The sequence below is a fragment of the Triturus cristatus genome, chromosome 6 (assembly GCF_964204655.1).
Source record: "Triturus cristatus chromosome 6, aTriCri1.1, whole genome shotgun sequence".
NCBI classification, from domain to species: Eukaryota; Metazoa; Chordata; class Amphibia; order Caudata; family Salamandridae; genus Triturus; species Triturus cristatus.
Window position 1 is genome coordinate 1,821,509,478 of NC_140589.1, and position 22,575 is coordinate 1,821,532,052.

Below are 22,575 nucleotides of genomic sequence, written 5' to 3' on the forward strand. Positions count from 1 at the left end.
GTTGTGACATTTGCCTCCTGGGAAATGCCACAATTCCGTTACCGAAAGGGAGACACTAGGATGTGTTTGAGGACTTAAACATTTGACAATTCGTTTGGGATACTAAGGTGGTGGTAAGGAGAAACCACGAGCCACTTATGAATGTCCTCACTTCACAGGGCTTTAGTAACGTATCCCCCTAAGATAACTAGGATGTCTATGCAACTTTTAGATTATGTGCATGAGGTACATTACGTTCCTGGGGCCCAGAACAAAATATCTAAATTTTTTTAGCAGGTTACCACTACCTATAAGCGAGGATTCCAAGTATGATTGGAGCGATTGTCTTGTTGCAATGGTGTTTGTTGAGGAATTGCAAAGCATTGAACCAGATGTGTGGTCCACTTCTCTTTCTCAGGATGAGGTATTGGTGTTAGCCCTGAAGCACAGTAGGGAGACGTCGCCTGGCAAAGGTCTTTTGGTACGGTGATTGATACTGTTTTAGGAAGTGAAGGATGAATTGTCTGTAGAGGAAGTATTTCTACTGAGAGGTGGAGACTCATTCCTCCCAGAGGTGTGAGAGAGAGAGTTATTAACTTATGTCATGAGGGTCACTTGGGAATAGTGAAGACTAAGAGCAGGGGTAAGCAATCTTATTGGTGGTCAGGCACTGATAAAGAAATTGAGGGCCTGTGAGGGATTGTATCAAATCTACCAATTCTGACAAGGCAATGGTGACCTTTAAACCACCTTGGCATCCTGTGGAGGTGCCACGCATTCCGTGGCAAAGGATTGGAGTTGATGTGTTCAGTCCTGTACAGGATGTAACCGGGTTGCCCACACTTATTATGGTATTGGTGGATCATTTTTACAAGTGGCAGGAAGTCAAAGTAGTGAATAAAGCTGATTTCTTATCTGCAGTAAATTGCATTGAAGAAGTGTTTGGACGTGAGGGTTTACCCAAGGTCATAGTTAGTAACAATGGGGGGCAGTTTATTTCAGAGGTATTAACACCTTCATGAAGAAAACTGGGATAGCACATAGAACTACAGCCTTTTAATTGAACGTAAACTTTGTGGCTTTAACATAGTGATAAATGGCATAATTGAACTGGCCAAAAGTAATGGTATGGATTGGGAGGATGAATTAAGGAAAATTATAGGCACATAATGAGTAACTTGTTGTGAAGCGACAGATCATAGCACTTTCGAGTTGATGAGAGGGTGGTCTCCACGTACTAACGACAACATCGGGTGGTTAGGTAACACCAAGAAAGTCAGCTGGTCTGCTAATAGAGTTAGAGGGCGAATGAAGTCCGGACAGGAGAAATACAAGCAAAGATATGATAATTTGCACGGAGCAAAGAAAGGGAACCTCAAATTGTGAGATTTGGTGAAAGTGAAAAAGGCAGGCTTGTGTGCAAAGGGGAGAATATGTATTCTGGAACTTTGAAGGCAATCAAAATACTGTGTAACTCTGGCCTGTTGAGTGATGGGAAGGTTTGGAATGCCAAAAGGTTAGCATTGTTCAAAGGTATAGTCAGTGAATCTACTCCTAAACTTGCTCCAAATACAGGTGGAGTTAGCGAGAAGTATGAATGGATAGACGACTTGCCGGCCGGTCAGAGTGATGAGTTCCTGGGTGGAAATGTCACAAGAACCCCAATGGATCAGCCAAGATTAGAAGTTATAGACGGTGGAAATGCCAGTAGTTCTACTAATAGTGGAAACACAGAAGAGGAGAGTGGTGCAACCGTTACTACTGGGTTGGGTAGAGTAACTGTGAAACTGTGAAACCTAAATGGTTTTATGACTATGTTGTACCTGTGAATTCTAAAGCATAATTTGCTTCTTTGGCTATGTTTTCCTGGGAGAGAACAATTCTTCTTTGAATGTGTATGTATGTAGTATCAGGAACTGATATAATGTATGTACCTTAAGTTATATATCTTGGTCTATTTTGTGTTTGTACTCTTTTTTGGGAGTAAGATGTGTTGTGTTGCACTACGCTTCATAGTAAACAAGCAGGTTTACATTAGTCCATATAATAGAATGCAGTGAGGTTGGAATGATGTTAGCTCTTAATAGAATGTAGGTGAGCAGTTCACAGTAGAATGTTATGTTGGGTATTCTGAAGAGTGTTGGATCTCGGCCGGTTGTACCTGTCAATGCCAAGAGTTTTGAGACCAAGGATTTAAGCTAAGAAACCTCTATGCTTGTTGACTGTTATTTACTTAACACATTCCAGTAATAATCCAATAGGGGTCGACAGATGCCAAAAGGTTGAGAACTGCTGGTCTAGATCGTTTTAGATAAGAGCAATCATGAAAAAAATCCAACAGCAGCTAATTTGAATTAGTCTGGAACCTCGTAATTCGGGAAAATTCCCAGAATGCGTTAGTCTAACCCCTGACAAGTGTCACGTAGCAGGACTGATGACAGACAGCTAATTGTCAATTGCCGGTCCAAACACAAACAACGTAAAAAACGAACAGTATTTTTATTTATTTTTTAAAGAAGATAGCAATCTTAAAAGCGTTAAATGCCACGCACTCGTAGTGCGCTAGCACCTTGATTCTGAAAGCTGCCATGCTTCCGAAGGTGAAGCTCGCGCGCCTGACACCTATTTCCGGTTAGGACAGGTTCACGGGGGGACACAGTTTCACGGATGGCAGGTTGGCTGCAGTGCGCGTGCGCGTAGCGTTGACAGCGGCTCCGAGTACAACAGTAATGGCGGCGCCCATGCCATGCAGCCTACCATTAGAGGTGCCGGGGAGGAAGAGCGCGTGGACCCTCCTGCGGACGCCCGTCGCTAAGGTAACCAGCAGAGCGCGGCTGGGGAGAGGGGTGGTGATCTACCAGCGCATTGGCAGCCCCAAGACTGCCCTCCCCACTACCGCAGCGCCCCACAATGTTGGGCATGCAGGCTCCTATAGCTAGGGGAAAAGAGACGACCTTCACATTCGGGGGTCGCCAATGACTGCAGCTAGCGCTGCTGCTGGAGACCGATGAGGCACAGTCACTTGTGGACCCAGCCGGTTGTGACGGTATATATTACGGGAAAAGGGTGGAGTGACATTATTTTATCTGTCAGCAGCTTCAAAGTCACGTTTTAGGGTCACGGGGTTGACCCTAAAACTGCAAAGAAACCCAAAAAGGGGGAGGGAATGTGGCTTAATACTAGGTTCGAGTCTTGGCGTCGGCTCAAGGGGACCACTTAATCTCCCCTTATCTACAAAAACGAATTTGTCCTTGTGTAATGTAACTGGTTCTCTTGTAAAATGCTCCTATACCTTCACGTCGAGTTCGCTACAAACAAAAAAGCAATTGTTTTCACCTGGTAGTGCCGAGCATGCTGGGACTTGTAGTTTTAAAATTCAATGTGCCTCCGTACAGGGGTCAGTATGGCTGGTGCTCTGGCTTGAAAAACAGGACTGGCTGAAAGGCAACCTAGATGCAGGATGACTACGTTAAAAACTGAATTTTTACTAAATACGCCTGCCAAGAGTTGGCAGAGATTCTGTACAAGGGCTGGTGCATGCACGAGTCCTCGTAAATCATTTAGCAGTTTCGGCGGTACCGTAAGTCCACCAGCAATATCTTAAGCAGATTGCAGAGGCGGACAACGGCGGACACACTGACCGCACTTCCGCTGTTATGTTCCCTTAGTATGATGATCGATAGTCAATTAGGTTTGGTGTGCACAGGCTACTCCAGCACCTGCCGTTGTTTGGTGCTAACTGCAACGCAGAGAGATACTGAGCCCAAGAGAGGAGTGGTGCACCACCTTTTATATGTGAAGAAAGTTGTTTTCAGTAAGTATCACAGTCTTTTGGAATTTGTCTTTAGACAGTCTTTTATTGTGAAAATCCAAATGTAGAAAATTGTCAGCCAACGCGTTTCGTTCATAGCAATGAACGACTTCAGGGCAAAAGAATATGTGGTGTCTGAGTTGTGGTGATCATAAACCGAGTGAAGAGCAGCCGTCAGCTCTGATGGATAGTGTGGACACTATCCATCAGAGCCGACAGCTGCTCTTCACTCGTCCTTACAGATTCTGCAGCACACTAGCCCTTATCAAGGAGGCCCTTGCAGCTGCTCCATTTATGATCACCACAACTCAGACGCCACGTATACTTTTGCCCTGAAGAAGTTTATTGAATACTGTGTAAGAAGGATTAAATAAAGATGCAGAAATGCACTACTGGCTCCACTGATCATCTTGTGGAATACATGAATTCATGTTACATGTTTTCCTTATGCCTTTAATGACTTGTGTCTTATGTCACGCCTGGCTCTGAGCACTGCATGCTACATCTTCTCCTTAGGCCAAGACGCACCACTTGGTGAATAGAACCCTGGTTACTTAGGGACTTCCTTTAATACTATCTTCACATCCTCCTAGACTAACAATTTGTTACAATTGCTATCACCTAGGGGTAGTCGAAGCCCAGGTTTTTGTACCGCCTTTACCCCTTCCGCTTTCTACTTTTCTTTCACCTACCTGTCTTTGCAGATTTGTCTTGGATGCTATACGTCCCCCCGCACCTGGATCTAACGATATATCAGATGAGTATGGGTTAATTTACCTCTTGCCTTTAAAATGCAACTGAGTTTTTAATTCACTAATTCATTTGATCGCTCTTCCTTAATCTGACATCATTATACTAGTGGACTCTTTCGCCCGTTCTTTTCTTTTTCTGAGCTCCCTTGGTCAGGGGCGGCTCTAGGCTCATGGTGGCCCTGTACAGGGAGCGTAGGTAGGGGGCCCCGGAAGAGGGGGCCTGGGCGGGGTGGAGCTCAGGAAGGTGTTTTAATAAAACGTCCAGAAAAGGCGTTAGATGACCAGTACCTGCGGCTGCTTCTACCCTTCTGAATTCGTCTCAGAACGATAACGAGGAGGAGGAGGAGGAGGAGGAGGAGGAGGAGGAGGAGGAGGAGGGCGGCATTGTGACACACGATGTGAGGGACTGGCACACACGGCCGCAGGGCCATGACAGGACCTGTGTCCTCTGGATACGCGGGCAGCGATGTAGTAAATAAGGGTTCATTTTCACCCAAGCACACCAGGAAAACTGCAAAAGAAACGAATTTCCGCAACCTCAGCACGTGACGCACTACTCATGTTTACCTACTGTTTACCGAAAACCTATCATGCTTCCCTTTCTTCCCTTTTTCACCTAAAATGGTTTTTTTCTTTGTATTTAAAAAATTGTAAGACTCACTGAGACACACCTTCTTACCACAGTTTGGCAATGTGTGACAGCTAGATGGCACCACACGCGTTGTAACGTTCCGAGTCCGACCACCAGAAAGAATGCAGACTGATGACACACGCCACGCCGCACGCAGGAAGCAGTTTGAGGAGGTTGAGTCTGCGCAGAGATAGAAACACTAATAGGCAGCGTTACTGACCCAAAAAGAAAGACAAAATGACAGACAGCACTGACACATCCAGAAAAATACAGGGAGTAAAGGAACCCTGCATTCAGAGACACACATGCCTGTTGCCCGCTTCATCCGCCTGGAAGGCAGATGTCTCACCTGCATCCAGTCACCGCTGTCCCGAGTGGACAGATAGACGGACGTGGTCCGGTATGCGGCCCTCATGCCGATAAGAGCTTGTGACAGGGCTCGGCCGGACGCGGAGGCTCTCAGATCTCGCGGACGCCACCAGCTCAGCAGTAAAAGGCTTCGTCCCGAGCCGCGAATGGACAATAGAAGACCAGACAGACCGAGCAAGATGGTGTCGTCCGCGAGCACGCCGCTCGACTGTTGCGGGGGAGGCGCGAATCAGGAACGAGGAACACAGGTGCGGGAAGGGGGGGGGGGGTGACGGTCAGGGTGTTTGCAAGCTAGTGGAAGCCGGAGGCCGCCAAATCCCTGCCAGGGGCCGCCACAAATATGTATTGTATCCAGTGGTCGAAGTGGGGGAAAAAAAGTAGGGGAACTGTGGGCAGAGAATCAGAGGGCGGGAATAACCTGAGGATTGGATCAGTGGGCGGAGTTAGAGGTGTGGCCAGGATGGGCAAAACATCCCAATCTTTAGTATTTGTTTGACATTTCACTGACCATTTACAGCTTATTATGTTATGTAATTCAACCAATGGATACACATGATTATTTAACGATTAATATGAGTTATTGACATTAAAATAAATTCACAAAGTGGGATATGTTTCTAATCACAGAATGTCCCAAATGTGCTTAAAAGTGGAAGAACAAGCCATTTGTTTCTGAGCCATGGATTTTCCGTTGTCAGCAATATACACAGAGACAATCAATTTTACGCGTGTAAATCACTGTATGGGAAATGTTACATCAGACAAAGGACTACAAGGTGTAGGAGTCACATGACAACCATATTAGTAGGCAGTATAGTTTAATAGTGATTGATCTGGAGAAACACACACTCAGAATTTAAAACTTAATACCATGATTGGAGGTTCCTTTAATAATCATTATTGATTTCTATCCAAATGAACACTTTTTGCAACATTAGGATAATCAAATGCTTAAGGAAAAAACATAAAGCTCTAGTTTATACCTTGCAGTTTGTATGCAGCTCTAAGATGAAAGCTAATAGCTCACTGTTCTTTGTTAGGATTTTGACTTATAAACTGCAACTAGCAAAAGGATCTTACTGTCAAAAGCAGTAACCCACTAACCTATTTACAATATGTGCACTTTGTGATGGGCATGGTACATGTTCTTAACAGCAGGCACATTAACCCTCTGCACTATCTTTCCATGAGTCAAAACTCCCACTAGACAAAACTCCGATCTCACTCTAGTAAGACGTTTATTCACCGGCGTTATCTTGACATTTTTATTATTGCCGAAAATTGCTGTAGGCCAGGAAGGAGGCAGCAAGTGCTTTTAAAACCATAATATACAATGCCCCCACTCAAAGTCCGCACCCGTTGCGGTCACACCGGTTGCATCACCCTAGTGCCAGCTCTTCTCAGGGGTCCTGTGACCTCACTGTTGCTCTAGGGTCTGCTACTTCTTAGGCCTGCCAGCAAGACTGGAGGTGAACTTCAGTATGGATTGTGGTGGGCAAGCTTCAAGGTGAACCCACACGCCATTGCTAGGGTCCACCTGCTGGTGTTAAGACACCTGGGTTTTTCCGGATTTGCAGGGTCTTCTAAGGTCTAGCGTGGGAATGTGCTCCCTCAGGAGAGTGGTCTGGGGGACTGCTCATGAAGGCTGAACTGGTTCCTCAGTTCTAAATTCGGCAGCTCTGCCCCCAGTGCTACATCCGCTCCCTCACTGAACACCATACTGGCCCACTGACAGATATTCACATTGCCTTCAACTACAATCCAATTTGACCTGCTATAAACAACTGGATGCGACTCAATTCAAATTAAGCACTGGCAAGAGCAATATGCTCCCTAAAGGAAAAAGTAACAACATCCTGGAAAAAGCAAACACTCATTGGGAATGAAAGATTAAATAAAGCTTGTGAAATGTAAGCAGGAACAACATGGTGAACTTAACGCTTTTACACTCACTATTCAGAAATCAGTGAGTGCTTCTGCCTGAAAACTACAGGGCCCTGAAAGGCCCCATTTCAATGTCCACTGCTTATATGCTTACAAAACGTAAGCAGTATGGTTTAAAAAGACCACATTCGTGAACACCAAGCCGCCGTACACATTTTGTTTTCCAATCCACCCATCAACCAGGTATCGCAGTACCTCCAGGTTTGGCGCACTTCCCCACCGGGGGAAAACAGCGCTTCACTGGCAAACTGAGTAAAGTGACGCTATTGTTTTTGGGGTTTGAATAAAACCGATCTGGGCACTTTAAGAAGTTTCCGTCTTGCTTTATTGATTGATTTTTTCATATGTTGAACCTTTTATTTCCGTGGCTGCACTTTGGAATAGAAAAATGTCAAAACGGCATTTCCAGCAAAAGTGTTTTTCTTTTTTGCATCCATTTCACAGGGGAACAAATGAACTACAGGAAGAAAGAGTCGGATTCCGATTCCTCGTGGCGGTCCCTGGGGTTTGGCGGCCCTGTGCAGGTGCACAGCTTGCACATGCCTAAGGCCGCCCATGCCTTGGTACACTGTTACCCAATTGCAAACTTTGGGACAGTAACTTTTCCATGTCCCCTGATTTTTGCCAGTATTTAAATATTCTGTTTTTCTCCCCTTTATCTCAGTACTAGTAACCAAATAATAAATATCTTTTCCTATTTGTTTTTGTCCCCAGCCCCACAGAGGGGTTGAGATAAATAGATTGCATTTTCTTATTGTAGTTTCCCCTGGTACGCTTTTTTGCGGTATTTCTTTCATGACTATTTTGAGCCTTCCTGGAAGGATGACCGTGCACATCTTTTCACGTCTAGGAGAGGCTATTTATACACGGCCCCCTAAAACAGCACGGTAAATTGCCTCCTGGACCGCAGAGACTCGCCCAGACCGCAACAGAGCACACCTTGGCCCTGATATGTAAGTGCGGAACACCGCCTTTGTTGGGGCCTTTATCATCACGGCGGAACGCTCACCGTTTTCGCTCACGACGCTGCCTTTGTAAGCTCTTCACAGGAGGGGCGCGCTTCTCCCCTCACGCTTTCTGATCTTTCAGAATAAGACCAAGCACAAATTAGATTAGTTGCCTAATCCCCCGGTCACCCTTTATTTTACATATTATTTTTATCACCCTGCATGTTGGGTTTCTCTTGTAATTCGTCCTCGGGATGGACTCTCCCCTTTTCCGGCTACCATTACCGAGTACTACGGGCGAATTCCTTTAGTTTCTGCTACCACTGGCGATTATTTCACATTTTTCTTAAAACTTGCCCTTTTGACTCCTGTGTCTTTTTCCTGACCCCGGTCGCCTTAGACGCCTCATCTACCTTGCGGTGTATATTTTTAACCCCTGCTGGATCGCGCCTTGCATTGTGGCTTTCTAAATGTTATGCTGACATTCCCCCGTTTTAAATTTTAGCACGTTTCCCTGACGTTAATTGACAGAACTTGGTAAGACACTGTCCTTTCCTCTTAACTAAACCAATGTGCATGTGGCGTTTGGAAGTATCCACAGATTATTGCCTATATGTTTCTTAAGTACCTTGTAATTTTCCCTAGTCCTGAGTAATTACCTCAGGGCATTCTGTGCCCCACATAGCACCTTGATGCTCTAACTTTATAAGTTAACATTTGAAACGTCACCCAATATGCACCATAACTGGTATGTGCGTGCCCCCTAACTCTGACGGTGTCTTTCCCTTGCAAAAACGATACATAGAATTAGTGACTGAAGATACTTTTATCTTGCCATGTATTTAAACTTGATGTGTCATTAGGCCTGAGTTATACTGAAAAATGCCTTTCTCCATAACCATATGCGTGTCTCTCTCCTGCAACGACACTGTATAGAAATAGTGAACACATGTAACTTTTGCCATGTGTTTGAACTGATGTGCTATTTAGGCCCGAGTATTGTCTCTTTTTGTCCTAATTGTACCTTTTTGCCGCCCTATATTTTTCTCCTACTCTCTCCTTTTCTTAATTTCCTTCTTCCTCCATCTCATCTTTCTTATCTCTCTTTATCTGTTTTTCCCTCTCTGCCCCCACCTTTATGTACCTACCTTACTTTCAAATTTTTCTCTCCTGCTCGACCATTATAGTTCTACCCACATATTTTTCCATTCATTTTTTGCACTCACTTTACACGTTGCACCTTGTGGCATGCTTCCGCTTTTCTTGAACATTTGCATTTTATGAATTCAGCCTTGAAAAAGCCCACAGCTGCCTAGCCACCGGGTGAAACACGTGTCGGCTGTTTGTTTTCTTTGTTGTTTTCCTTTTGTACCAGCAATTTGCTTGCACATGACAATAAGGAGATTATTTATTGTCCAACGAAGACATCGTATGAACTTTTATTTCCACTTAAATCTTTGTATGATTAGGAAGGGTACAAACCTCCAACAATTACCTACATTATCTCCCTTCCAATGTCTTTTGGGTGTAGCCATTTGTGAGGCACGTACCAACAACAGATTGGGTCTAGAGAAGAAGTGCGTGAATCCCTTTTGCACCCCCTGGTTGATGACGCCTTCTTTGTTAACACGGAAGCATTGGCAGTTCGTTTTAACATCTTTGAGACATCGTTAGTTCTTATGACGCATTTGTGACCAACAACAGTGATTATACACAGTAAGCCCGTGAATTTTCACTGCTTGGCCCGATAAACACTATTCACTTTTGACAGACGTCGTGCATTGAATTTCTCATGGAGGTTACTCTTCGCTACGAGGCTTGCGCCTAACAATGTAGTACAGGAGAAGGCACTCTTGTCTTCACTGGATGATAGTCATCTATTTCTAAATTTCAGCATCAACTTTACCTGTTACCTGTGTGGTCTGAAGAGGGAGCTTTGGACTGCGAGCACGCTGGAGCTGCTCTTCCTTTAATCAACTCCTCGCGGAACCCGCTCCGCGGGTCCCGCTTCGCCTCTGGTTCTCTGCTTAGCGCTGCTGGAAGTGCGCTGTGACTGCGAGGTATTACTTCAGATAGAGCCTCTGTGGCGGTGGTGTGGGCAGGGCTGCGAGCGTGGTCAGGCGAGGACTTCAAGTCCCAGGAGCGCCTGACCCTCGGCATCACCAGCAGCTGACCCGCTCTCCCTGCTGGCTCCTCCCCCGCCTCAGCGCGGCTAAAACCAGCGCGTCAGTTTCACTGTTGGTTCTTTCACCTGTTACCTGTGTGGTCTGAAGAGGGAGCTTTGGACTGCGAGCACGCTGGAGCTGCTCTTCCTTTAAACAACTCCTCGCGGAACCCGCTCCGCGGGTCCCGCTTCGCCTCTGGTTCTCTGCTTAGCGCTGCTGGAAGTGCGCTGTGACTGCGAGGTATTACTTCAGATAGAGCCTCTGTGGCGGTGGTGTGGGCAGGGCTGCGAGCGTGGTCAGGCGAGGACTTCAAGTCCCAGGAGCGCCTGACCCTCGGCATCACCAGCAGCTGACCCGCTCTCCCTGCTGGCTCCTCCCCCGCCTCAGCGCGGCTATAACCCTCCCTTGTGACACCGCAACGCGGGAGCGCGCCGGGAGAAGCCCGGGACAAGGGCGGGACCGTCTGAGGCCGTCAGAGGCTGAAGAAGGCTGGGCTGGGCCCCCTCCCTTGGTTCTCCGGTATTAAATCTGTGTGACACTGCTTTTATAGATTTTATTGTATTTTAGGATTCTTAGGTTTCGTATTCTACAATTGTTATTAATTGATTCTTACTCCCCTTCTAATACAGTCTCATGACGGCTAAAAAACTACGCTCTGGGCGAGTGATTGTAGGGAGATCTGGGTCTAAAACCAAATCTAACCCCCTTCGGAACAAAATTGCAACTTCCATGCAATTGAAAGGTCAATGTCAGCTTTTCAATTTTTGGGACAAAGGGAAAGATAAACCCACTGATCTGCAGCCCCCGAACGAAATCCCAGGGTTTAACGATTCGGTGCCTGTTAATGGGGTCATTGATGTTTCCTCTAGTTTAAGCTTGGTTGCTAGTCAATCTTTGCCTATTTCAGTTAGTCCCGAAGTACTAAGGGGCTCGCCTTCGGCGTCAAACAATGTACATCTGAAACAGATTGCTCCCCTTGAATCTTTGGGTAATATGTCCTCAAAATCTGATAAAATTGTCCCCTCGCAAGTTGCACTAATGGATGTTCCTAAAGTTTCAGTGAATACTGATCTTTTGTCAGCCGCGTTAGTTAAATCCCCTGTAGTAGGGAATGATTTTACACTGCCTGACATTGATTTAACAGCTCATAGGGCGCGGGTGGGATCGTTACATGGGAACCCTAAAGGTGTGCCTTTAGAGGAAGCAATAACTATTTCAAGTACCGGTCCTCTGAGAAGCACACCTTCTAATAAACTAGATTTTTCCCTTTCACAATTAAACCTTTCATCTTGTTCAGGTCCAGTATTGAACAATTTAGCTGAGGGCTCTCCAAATATTAATGGGAGGCTAATTTCTAATTCTTTGTCCTCTTTGGAATCAATTCTTTCTTCGATTTTGAGTTTACTTGAAAAGTTTGTGGGAGGTTCGGAATGTATTTTTGACACTGTAACGCAAATTTTGCAAGTTCTCTTGCTAAGTAAAAATGAGTTAGTGTCAGATCTTCCCATACCATCGGCTTCTCTGTTGGTGCCCCAAAAAATAAGCGCTCCTCCCGCTTCGGCAGTTTTGGATTCAGCTCAATCTTCTCCTTTGACAGAAGGTCAAAAGGAAAAGAAGCCTGTAGTTCTTCCTGCTGTCCCCAATCCTTCCAAAGTGGTTTCGGCTGGCGCTAATTGTATAGCCCCAATCAGTGACAAGATAGAGGTAATAGTAACATCTCCTCTCATTCCCAAATCCGAAATTCCATCTCTCTTTCCGATATTCTCCTTGCCATCAAGCAAAGAAGAGGAGATTCCCAAAGTAAATACGGGATTGATGGGAAAAGTGAGTCCCCTGAAACACAAAAAGATTAGAATGAAGAAGAGGAAACCCATCCGAAGATTTGCTAAAAAAAGACAGAGGAAACTTCTTTTTGATAAGAATGCTGAATTAAGTCTAGAAGATTCTCCGCAGGTGGAGCAGTCTCCCACCTCTCATGTAGAAGCTAGGGTTGTCTCGCCTAAAGAAGACGCCCCTTCCTCTGGTCTAGGTCCTATAAGCTTTACCAATCCTTTCCTCCCCAAGGTTTCCCACCCTACCGCCAATCCTTTTTCAGCTTATTGTAATGTTAAAGCAGGATCTTGCCAAGTTATTTCTAAGGTTACCACTTCTTCTGTCATCCCGTCCCCTACTTCCCTAAATCCTTCAGCAAGACCCTTTCAGGTTCCATCCTCAATGTCAGTTATTCTCCCAAAAGAAAAAATAAGTGTGGATACTTTATATCTTGATTTCTCTCCCTTATTTGAACCAGATTTAATTTTAAATAGATCAGCCCTACTGATCTGTTTTAAAGAGATCGAAAGTTTGAAATTAATTCAAACGTCCGATTTAGATATTGTATTTCTCCTTAACTCCTTTGTGGGGAAACCAATAAGATCAACAAGGGTGAAATTCCATTCGAAAGTTGTGTTAAATCTTGTTCTACAGTGGGCAGAGGAATTACAAGTTAGAGGGATAGATGTCATGCCACACTTTGGGGAAAAATGTACTCAAAGTATTCTCGCCAATTCTTCACTGTCACTTCCCTCTAATACGGGCGTGCTGTTGTCGGATTGGTCTAATCTCAGATCAGAGGACCTAAAAATTTGTGTGGCTAGGAATGAAAGGCTAGTTTCATACAAAAACCCTCCCCTTAAGCAGACAGTGAAGGATGACCAATCTAAATGGAGTTGGTTACCTGGAGTTCTAGCGAGTAAATCTGCTCCCTGTTCTAAACAACATTCCAATTTTTAACAGAGAGCTGAAGTTCATCTCATGGAACACTGCCGGATTCAAGGATTATAAGGAGAAATTGGGTTTCTTGCATTCTCAAAAGGCAGATATAATCTGTTTGCAAGAAACCTGGGTTGAAGGAAGAATAGCTTTGGAAAAAGACTATTTTGTTTTGGAATACAGCGCAACCAGCACTAGAAGAGGCCATGCTAAGGGAGGGTTAGCATGTTTGTTATCTAACAGACTGCAATGGAACTATTCACACTATCTAGATCCAGGGAAACTGTTTCAAGCAATAACCCTAAAAGATGTATTTGAGGATTGCCCTAATAGATTGTTGATTGTGGTTAATATTTATATTCCCCCCAATTGTAGTTTTAATGCTGGTTTAATAACTTTGTTCACTTTTTTAACTAAAGCGTTGGATGTCTCCCCAACTCCGCATGTGTTAATGTTTGGGGACTTAAATTGTAATATATCTAACTGTGGGTTGGAGTTGTTTAGAAATATTCAATTGGAAGAGTCTTTGAATATACCTCCTGCCCAGTTTCCCTCCAAAATTAAAACTAACAAAAGAGGTAAACTTATCTTAGATGGTTTACTTAAAGTTGAATGCTTAATAGTAAATGGGAGGCTTCCGTCTGACATCCCGGCAGCTTATACTCGTAAATCTAATAAGGGAAAATCTATTATTGATTTTATCATGGTAGATTATGCCGGTTTTCACCTACTAAAGGATATGAAGGTCATTGAGTCTATTCTTAGTGACCATAATGCACTGATGCTTTCTGTCTCCGTTAATCTTCAGAAAGTGGATCCGTGGAGTCTGGATACAGATTTTGTGAATTTTGATTCCAGATCAGGGAAATGTTTTTGGAACCCTTGTACTGTTGAAAATGTGGTGCCTCTTTTGTATTTTACTGTTGAGAATTTACCCTTCTGGGAAGGGAGAGAGCTGTTGAGTTTTATTAATTTTTTAGATGCTGTAACTGCTAGTGCAAAAAAGAAACCAGGTGTGAAACAATCCCTCGTAGTCCCTCATCCTTTACGGGCTATAAATAGAGAAATAAACAAAGTGGTAAGGGGACAATTTTTATTCTTTACCCAAGAAGCTAAGTCTAAGTTGTTTATTTTAAAAAGAAGGAGAGTTAGACTTAAGGCCCGTTTAAAACGTTCTAAGGAAGATGCCCTCTGGATTCAACTGAGGGAAGCTTCTTATAATGGCCAAGCCAAGACATTCTGGTCCTTAATTGGCAAAGGTTGTGGTACCAGAGCCAGTCCTACGCCTATTGCCATTGAGGAACAGGTGTGGGTTCATTATATCGAGAAGTTGTACAGTAACAATAATTCTCAAGTTTTTAATGTTGAATCTGATAATGTCTCACGTATATTTGACTGTCCAACGGAAAAGGAAATTGAATGTGCCATTAAGAATATGCGTTCCTCTGGTGCGATGGGTCCTGATAAAATCCCAATTTCGGTATTAAAACACCAGAGTGAACTTTGGAGTAAAATACTCTTTCCAGTGTTTAAATTTTGTTTTTCTAGTGGAACAGTCCCCCCCCTCCTGGAAAGGAAGTATTATTGTCCCTTTATATAAAAAAGGGGCAAGAGATCTACCGCAAAATTACCGTCAAATCGCTTTGCTTGATGCCATTGGTAAGGTTTTCGCAAAATGTGTGCTTACTTTAATGAATCAATGGGTATCTGAACATAAAATCCTTCCCATGGAGCAAACAGGTTTCAGACAAAATCATGGAACTTTAGACAACCTGACTGCATTGCAAGTTATCAATGAAAAATATGTGAAAATCCGTGGTGGTCAGGTATATGGCGCCTTTATTTACTTCTCCACCACCTTTGATAAAGTAGATAGAATTTTGCTGTGGAGAAAGTTATTTAACTTAGGTATGCCCCCATTCCTGATCAAGTTAATTCGCGCCCTTTACTCTGACACCTGGTGCAGAGTTCTACTTGGAGGTGAATGTGGTGTATCTAAATTAATTCCCACTTCCAATGGGTTGAAGCAAGGTTGCCTTTTGGCTCCATTGCTATTTTCCTTATATACTGTTGATTTACCCGTCACACTTTCTGCTTGCGCCGGTATTGCCCCGTCCTTGGGTGGAGTTCCAATTGCATGCCTTATGTATGCAGACGACATCCTGATTTTGGATCTCACCCCAAAGGGCCTGAACAATCGGTTGCAAGCACTCTCTGAATTTGCGGAAAGTCATTTCTTATCAATAAATACGGCAAAAAGCAAAGTGATTTGCTTTTCTGGTAGAAAGAAGCCTAAATGCCTTAATTATCCATGGGTTGTGGGGGGGAAAAAACTGGAATGTGTGAAATCTTATACCTTCCTAGGTAAAATTGTCACTTATAATTTAAGTGACAAATTACACATTGACAATAACTCTCGGAAGGCTATTTCTCAGGGAAAGAGTTTAGTTTCCCTGTATAAAGCCACAGGTAGAAGGCATTTTTCTATTCTTTTAGATGTTTTCAGAGCGAAAGTTCCGGCCTCCCTGTTGTACGGAATTGAGTTAATTGATGTAAAAAAGTGGAGTTTTTTAAACTCTGCGGAAGGGAAAATTTTACGCAGTTTAATGTCTGTAGGTACAGCAAATTCGACTGCTTCCTTGAGACAGGAATTGGGTTTACGTAGCAGTTGGGTTCAAGGTCTGGCAAGTATCATACGTTGGGTAGTAGCTTTATCTAAAGGTGAACCTAATACCTTAAGAGATCTTATAAAAAATGAATTATTAGGATCTTTTAATGATTTCTCCCTGATTGTAAAAAACTTCAGATTTGCCGTGCTGCAATTGAAATTGGATGAGGAGACTTTATTTTTATTATCCTCTCATCAATTAAAAACTGTTCTGAAGTCAGCCTCCTGGGAATTGGGGTTTTGTCAGGATAGAGACTTCTGTTTAGCGAAAAAAGGTGGTACGCCTGTTATCGAATCTTATACCCTGCGGAAAGCTCAATCGTATATGTATTGGAACATCTCCCATGGCGTTAGACGCCTTGTGTTCTTATTAAGACATAATTTGCTTCCCCTGAAAGTTCTACATGCCAGCTGGTATGGTCATTCGGCATGCTGTGATCTTTGTCAATTGTATGATCAGGACTTAGATCATGTCATGTTTGTTTGTCCTGCACTGATGTCTTGCAGGCGTAGATGGTTAAGACCAATTTGCTTACATCTCAACATATTATCTGCTTCTTCATTTAAGGCAGCCTTGATTAACCCACCCAATGAAATGTTTGCTTTTAAACTGTACAACTTTTTAAAATGTTTTTTGGACCTGTATTAAGATGTTTCGTGGAATTGTGATGGAATAATATTTTATGTATTTTTGTTTTTGTTTTGTATGTATATGTTGTTTTATGTGGACCTCATAAAGAGTTCCTTATCATAATAAAATAAACTTGTAAACTTGTAAACTTGTAAACCCCCTGGTTTACCCTGTACGATTGGGTCAGTGGATGGTTTCTTTAGGAGGGACCTCACTTCAGCATGTTTCCAGTAACCAGGGAAGGAGGTCCAGATGATGGAGATGTTCAGGACTTTCTTTAGCTTGTCGCCAATTATCTTTCTTCTGAGGTTGAAGACATGGTGGGGACAGGGGTCCGTGGGTGCTCCCAAATGCATGGAGTTCATGATGTAGATTGTGGCTTGAGTTGTGAGGGGGGCCCAATGGGTGAGCAGGTGTATGGGTTTGTGTTCGTGAGTGTGAGCAGGTTGATTCTGTCGGCGGCGGTGGGTTGGGGTTTGAAGTTTTTGTAGACGACTAGGATTTTGTTGTGGAAGATGTTTGCCTGGATGTCACACAGTTCTTGGCTGCAGGGTTGGAGAACTCCTTCATGATGGTGAAGAACTCCCTGCTGCAATTTGTGCTGGCTTCTATGTCGTCTGCTAGGACATTCCGCTTTGTTCCTTTCAGGAGGCGGTGGTAGTGTCCGACTGCTCTCCTAAAGGTGGTAAGGTCCCTTGTCTCTTTTCTGGTGCGCCACTTCTTTTCGAGTTGACGGCATGTGCATTTGGTGGATTTCAGCTCTGTGGTGAAACAGCTGGCTCTTCTGGCGGGTCCTCTGGATTTGGCTGGCCTGACTTGGCCGATTGTGTTGGCGCATTCAGTGACCCACTGGGAGTTCTTTGCAGCCTGTTCTTCGTTGGATGTTGTGTCTGGGAAGTGGGAGTTAAGAGCTTTGTTCCACTGGTCTTCTGATATCTTTTTCCAGTTTCTGCACGTGGAGCTGGGGGGCATGGTGCCAGTGTCGGTAGACCCTGAGATGGTAAAGTTGAGACTTTAGTAGCGGTCCAGGTGAGATGTGAGACATGGTTGTATTTGACTCTGTCACTGAACGTGAAATAGGGGTCAAGCATATTTCCTGCGATGAGGATTGGGTCAGTGACCAGTGGCTTGAGGCCGATGCTGCTCATGCTTTCCACGAGGTTGGTTGTATTTGTTTCGCTGGGGTCATTTAGTTGAAAGTTAAGGTTCCTTAGCAAGATGCACTGCTCAAAGTCCAATAGTGCTTTTTCCATCTGTGTGACGTTGGAAATTGAGATGTTCCATTATCTGGGTGCATCGTCTGAGGAGGATGTGCAGTGGATGGCGTCCTTTTAGATGATGGCAATTCCACCTCCGTGTTTGTTGGTTTGGTCACAGTGTGTTCTCTTGGAGCCTTCTTGGGTGGTGGTTGCAATGTCGAGCGGAGGCGGGGTTAAGCCAGGTCTCTATGAGGAAAATGGCATCTGGGGTGAGGGGTAAGATAGTGTCCCAACTCTCCGTGCGTGTTTACTGACGCAATCGGGCATTGACTAGAATGTACTGGAGTTGTGCAGTGGCGATCTGGGTCGGCGCTGTGGGTGCAGTTGTGTTTTGCGGTGTCTCTTGCGTTTTTGTTGTTTTGGTGTTGCAGGTGAAGTGGCAGTGCTGGCAGTAGAACGGTCCTCTGGTGGTGCATGGAGATGTGTGGCAGTGGTTGTCGCTGCACCCGGGGTCCAGGGCTCGAAGCTCTGTGGTAGTGTAGCTGTGTGGGGCAGATGAACCAGGATTCCTGGGGCTGGGCGCCGTACAGGCATGGAAGTGTGCAGACGTGCTTTCCTTTGGCGTGCTGGCGGTGCATCCTCCATTAAGAAGGTCCTGGGAGGGCCGCTGCAAGACGGTGAGCGAGAATGTGGGAAAAAGCAGGAAGAAGTGAGCGGCGGGTGCCACAGTGTTATGCAACAAAATATGGGCAGAAGGCAGACAAACAACAAAAATGCAGACTACAATGGGCACGAGTCTCAGCAGGCATTGATGAATTACAGCATTACAGGCAATGATGAATTACAGTTAGCAAAAGGCAGACAAGCAGACAGCAACAAGCACAAACTGCAACAAGGCAAAGTGTGGCTCAGGTCAAAAAAAGCAAAGCGAACAGCTAGACTGGCACGGAGGAACAGAGGGCAAGCAGGCAGCAATAGAGTCACAGACTGTAGTCAGCAAGGGGGAGCTGGCTCAGGGACTTATAACATGCAATGCTTCATTTTGCACATACGTTTTGAGAGACCATAATAATACATCACTTGTAATTTTCACAACATTTTTGGGGACCGCAGCTGAAATTGGAAGAATGCTATTCTCAGAACTGCATTCGTTTCACAGGAGCAGCTCTCTTTTAAGTAGGATTTTCAGTGAGTCAATCTCAACCTAGCAAACAGTTGGGTCTCTACATCCTCTTTGTTGTTTGCTACTGATATGATACTGTGCCATATGTCTGAGTTTTCAGGGCTTTAATGCTTCTTCCTGTGGCAAAAATGTGAATGAATATGACTGTATTGTCCACAGATAAACAAGCATTGGTAAAGTCAATACATTTTGCCTATGCAAGATCTGTTGACTTTGTCAATGAATTTTTTAAATGTTGCACAGCGTTGCGAGCTGCTGTGCTACATAGCTTAAAGTTAAAACAAAAGGATATGTCGTGGCCAGACCGTGTCATAGTGCTTTTTTTACTTAAAGCTATCCACATACAAACAAGTTTATATTCTTGAATAAATGCCCATTGCAGTCACAAGCGTGTCAAATTGGTGCTAGCTGGAATAGTGAGGCATGAAAAGACTATGATGTTACTGACTGAGCTGCTGACTTTGGAGCTGGGCAACCAGGTTAGGGTCTCTGCACCGGCTCAACATTCTGTGATTCTGGGCAAAATACTTAACCTCCCCACGCCTGTAAATATCACTCTGTCCTTTCATAATGTATCTAGCGCTCATGTAAAGCGTTCCATGTCTTACCAATCGACTTTGCGCTATATAAAACAAGCTATGACTAGTGACGGGTGGGAGGGGGAATGCAGTGATAGGAGCAAGTTGGTAGGCGGGACAGGCCAGAAATTAAGGGGAAGGGGGCATGCAGCAACAGAAGTGAGATAGTGGTAGGGATAGTGCAAGCAAAGAACAGAATGCGAACGCTGGAAAGATTTTTTTTTAAAATGAATAATAGAATGTCATAAGTACTCGGCCAGTGGAAGGACACTGGGCGCTAGAATCAGTGCTTGGTCCAAGTTCCATAGCATAGACGAAGACATGAAGCCAAGCTGAAGGCAGGAGGAGGAGCTTACCAACAGAAAGAAAGAAAACAAGAGTGACGTGGGAGCCAACCAATGGTAAGTAAAGGTAAGTAATGGGCGGGCTATAAGCCCCTTTTTCAGATTTATTGTTTTTTCACTAAAAGAGATTTTGCAAGCATAGCAAGTGCTGTGTCTGCGAAACCTAAACAATTAGCACTATAGTCTGATTTTAGTCAACTACTTATTACATACAGGTTTATTTTGTTTCAATTACATTTTTTGCATAGCGTTGAATCTGGTGTAGAAGCTCAGAGCTTCTCCTTATGAACACCTTTATAGCTTACAGTGCTTGGCTCATTTTTTAGGTTTCGCTTGCACAGCGGCGAAATCTCTTGTAATTAATATATCTTAAAAGGGGGTTCTTATCAGTTCCCGTTGCTGAATTAATATGTTAATTCCCTTTTGTGTGGAACTTCCCTCCCCGGTTGCACATATTTATGATACTTCTACTAAACCTGTTAACACTGTTTTAGCCCAATTCAGAACACGGACAAGGCAGACGGCTTCTAACATTATGCTGGAGTGCTTGCTTTTTATTACTTAGTTGTGTAAAGCAAATGCTTTAGCCTTAGAACGTTAGTGGCATTTCCTATTCATGCCCCAGTATCTTTCTTAGCGCTTTGTAAGCATTATCGGATTGCTCTTTTTCAACGTAATCTCTTTGGTCATTATGATCAAATTTTAAATGTTGTAATAAGCATTGCACATTAAAAATAAAGTTAATGCACAAGAGCTATGCTATATTTTAATACTAAACAGGCAGCCACAAGATCAGTTACCTTGCCTATTAAAAGAGACTTGATTTAAATGGTGCAGCAGATGCAGTGACACTGGGTCCAAAAGCTCTAGGGACCCCACTCAACCCAGATTATTGCTAAAATGTAAAACTAAACAGGCAGTCACAAGTGCAGTTAACTTGCAGACAACAGGGTCATGCTTTGAATGGTGCAGCAGGTGCAGTGGCAGCGGGCCAAAAAGTTATCACAACTTCTCTAAGCGCCTAATATTGCTATATTTGACTACTATACAGGCAGTCACAATTGCAGTTACCTTGCAGTAAAAAGGGGCTTCATTTAAGCAGGTGCAGTGGCACCAGGGCCAAAAGTTCTCATACCTCCACTAAACACCAAATATTGCTATATTTTACTACTAAACAGGCAGTCACACTTGCAGTTACCTTGCAACTGAAAGGGGATGCGGCTCCGGGACGATATGTTGTCAAAATTCCACTAAACACCAATTAATACTATATTTTACTACTAAAAAGGCAGTCACAAGTGTAGTTACCTTGCAAGCAACAGGGTCATTATTTGAATGGTGCAGCAGGTGCAGTTGCACGGGTCCAAAAATGTATCAGAGCTCCTCTAAACACCTGATATTAATATATATTTTACAACTGAAAAGGCAGTCATAAGTGCAGTTATCTAGCAAGCACTAGGTTTATGATTTCAATAGTTCAGCAGGCGCAGTGGTCCCAGGACCAAAAGCTCCAGGCACCCCACTAAACACCTAATATTGCTATATTTTATTCCTAAACATGCAACCGGATGTGCAGTTACCTTGCAAACAACAGGATCATGATTTGAATGGTGCAGTAGTACCGGGCCCAAAAGTTGTCAGAACTCATCTCAACACATAATATTGCTATATTTGTCACTAAACAGGCAGTCACAATAGCAGTTACCTAACCATTAAAAGGGTCATGGTTTGAGTGGTGCTGCAGGTGCAGTAGCACCAGGACCAAAAGCTCTAGGCACCCCAATAAACACCTAAAATGGTTATATTTTACTACTATACAGGCAGACACAATTGCAGTTATCTTGCAGTTAAAAGGGGCTTGATTTGAATGGTGCAGCAGGTGCCGTGGCACCGGGGCAAAAAGCTCCAAGGACCCAACTAAATGCAGAATATTGCTAAATTATACTACTTAACAGGAAATCGCAAGTGCAGTTACCTCGCAGACACTAGGGCCATGATTTCACTGGTGCAGCAGGTGCAGTGCCAACGGTAAGTAGTCACTAGTGCAGTTACCTTGCAGGCACTAGGGCCATGATTTCAGTGGTGCAGCAGGTGCAGTGCCAACGGTGCAAAAGCTTTAGGAACCCCTCTAAACACCAAATATTGCAATATTTTACTACTAAACAGGCAGTTACAAATGCATATATCCATAGCAAGCACTAGGGGCATGATTTGAATGGTGAAGCAGGTGCAGTGGCACGAGGCCCAAACATTGTCAGAACTCTTCTAAACACATAATATTGCTGTTAAATCAATGAATTCTCTAATGTTCCCTCTTTCATTTCATTTTTCAATGTTTTGCTATTACTTACCTGCTCTATACCACTTATAACAGCACAATATATTGTCTTTTTGCACATAAACAAGTCATAACTCTAAGAGTTTCTGAACTTATATTGTACAACTACTCAGCAAGCTACATCTTACAGCAAAAAACAGATTATTATTAATCACAAGGGCGAAACCTAATGCATTTACCAGTGCTTGTTGCCCTTGTAATTTGTGCTTGTAATATTCATGGATATCAGTTCACAGAATTTGGTATTCATTTATTCAAGGCATGTATTAAAGTGTTTCATCTCCA

At 43.9% G+C, this 22,575-nt stretch overlaps 1 protein-coding gene across 2 annotated transcripts in view; it reads left to right on the plus strand.

The window, feature by feature from the left end:
- The first annotated feature begins 2,624 nt into the window (after nt 1-2,624).
- The window catches only part of SLC5A6 (solute carrier family 5 member 6), a 318,876-nt gene continuing 298,925 nt past the window's right edge, over nt 2,625-22,575 (plus strand). The window contains exon 1 of one of the 2 annotated variants that reach the window (XM_085613195.1): nt 2,625-2,795. In XM_085613195.1, coding sequence (XP_085469321.1) covers nt 2,709-2,795 — 87 coding nt within the window. In that variant the 5' untranslated portion in view covers nt 2,625-2,708. The remainder of the gene's footprint in view (nt 2,796-22,575) is intronic. The other variant, XM_085613191.1, reaches the window with a different exon arrangement.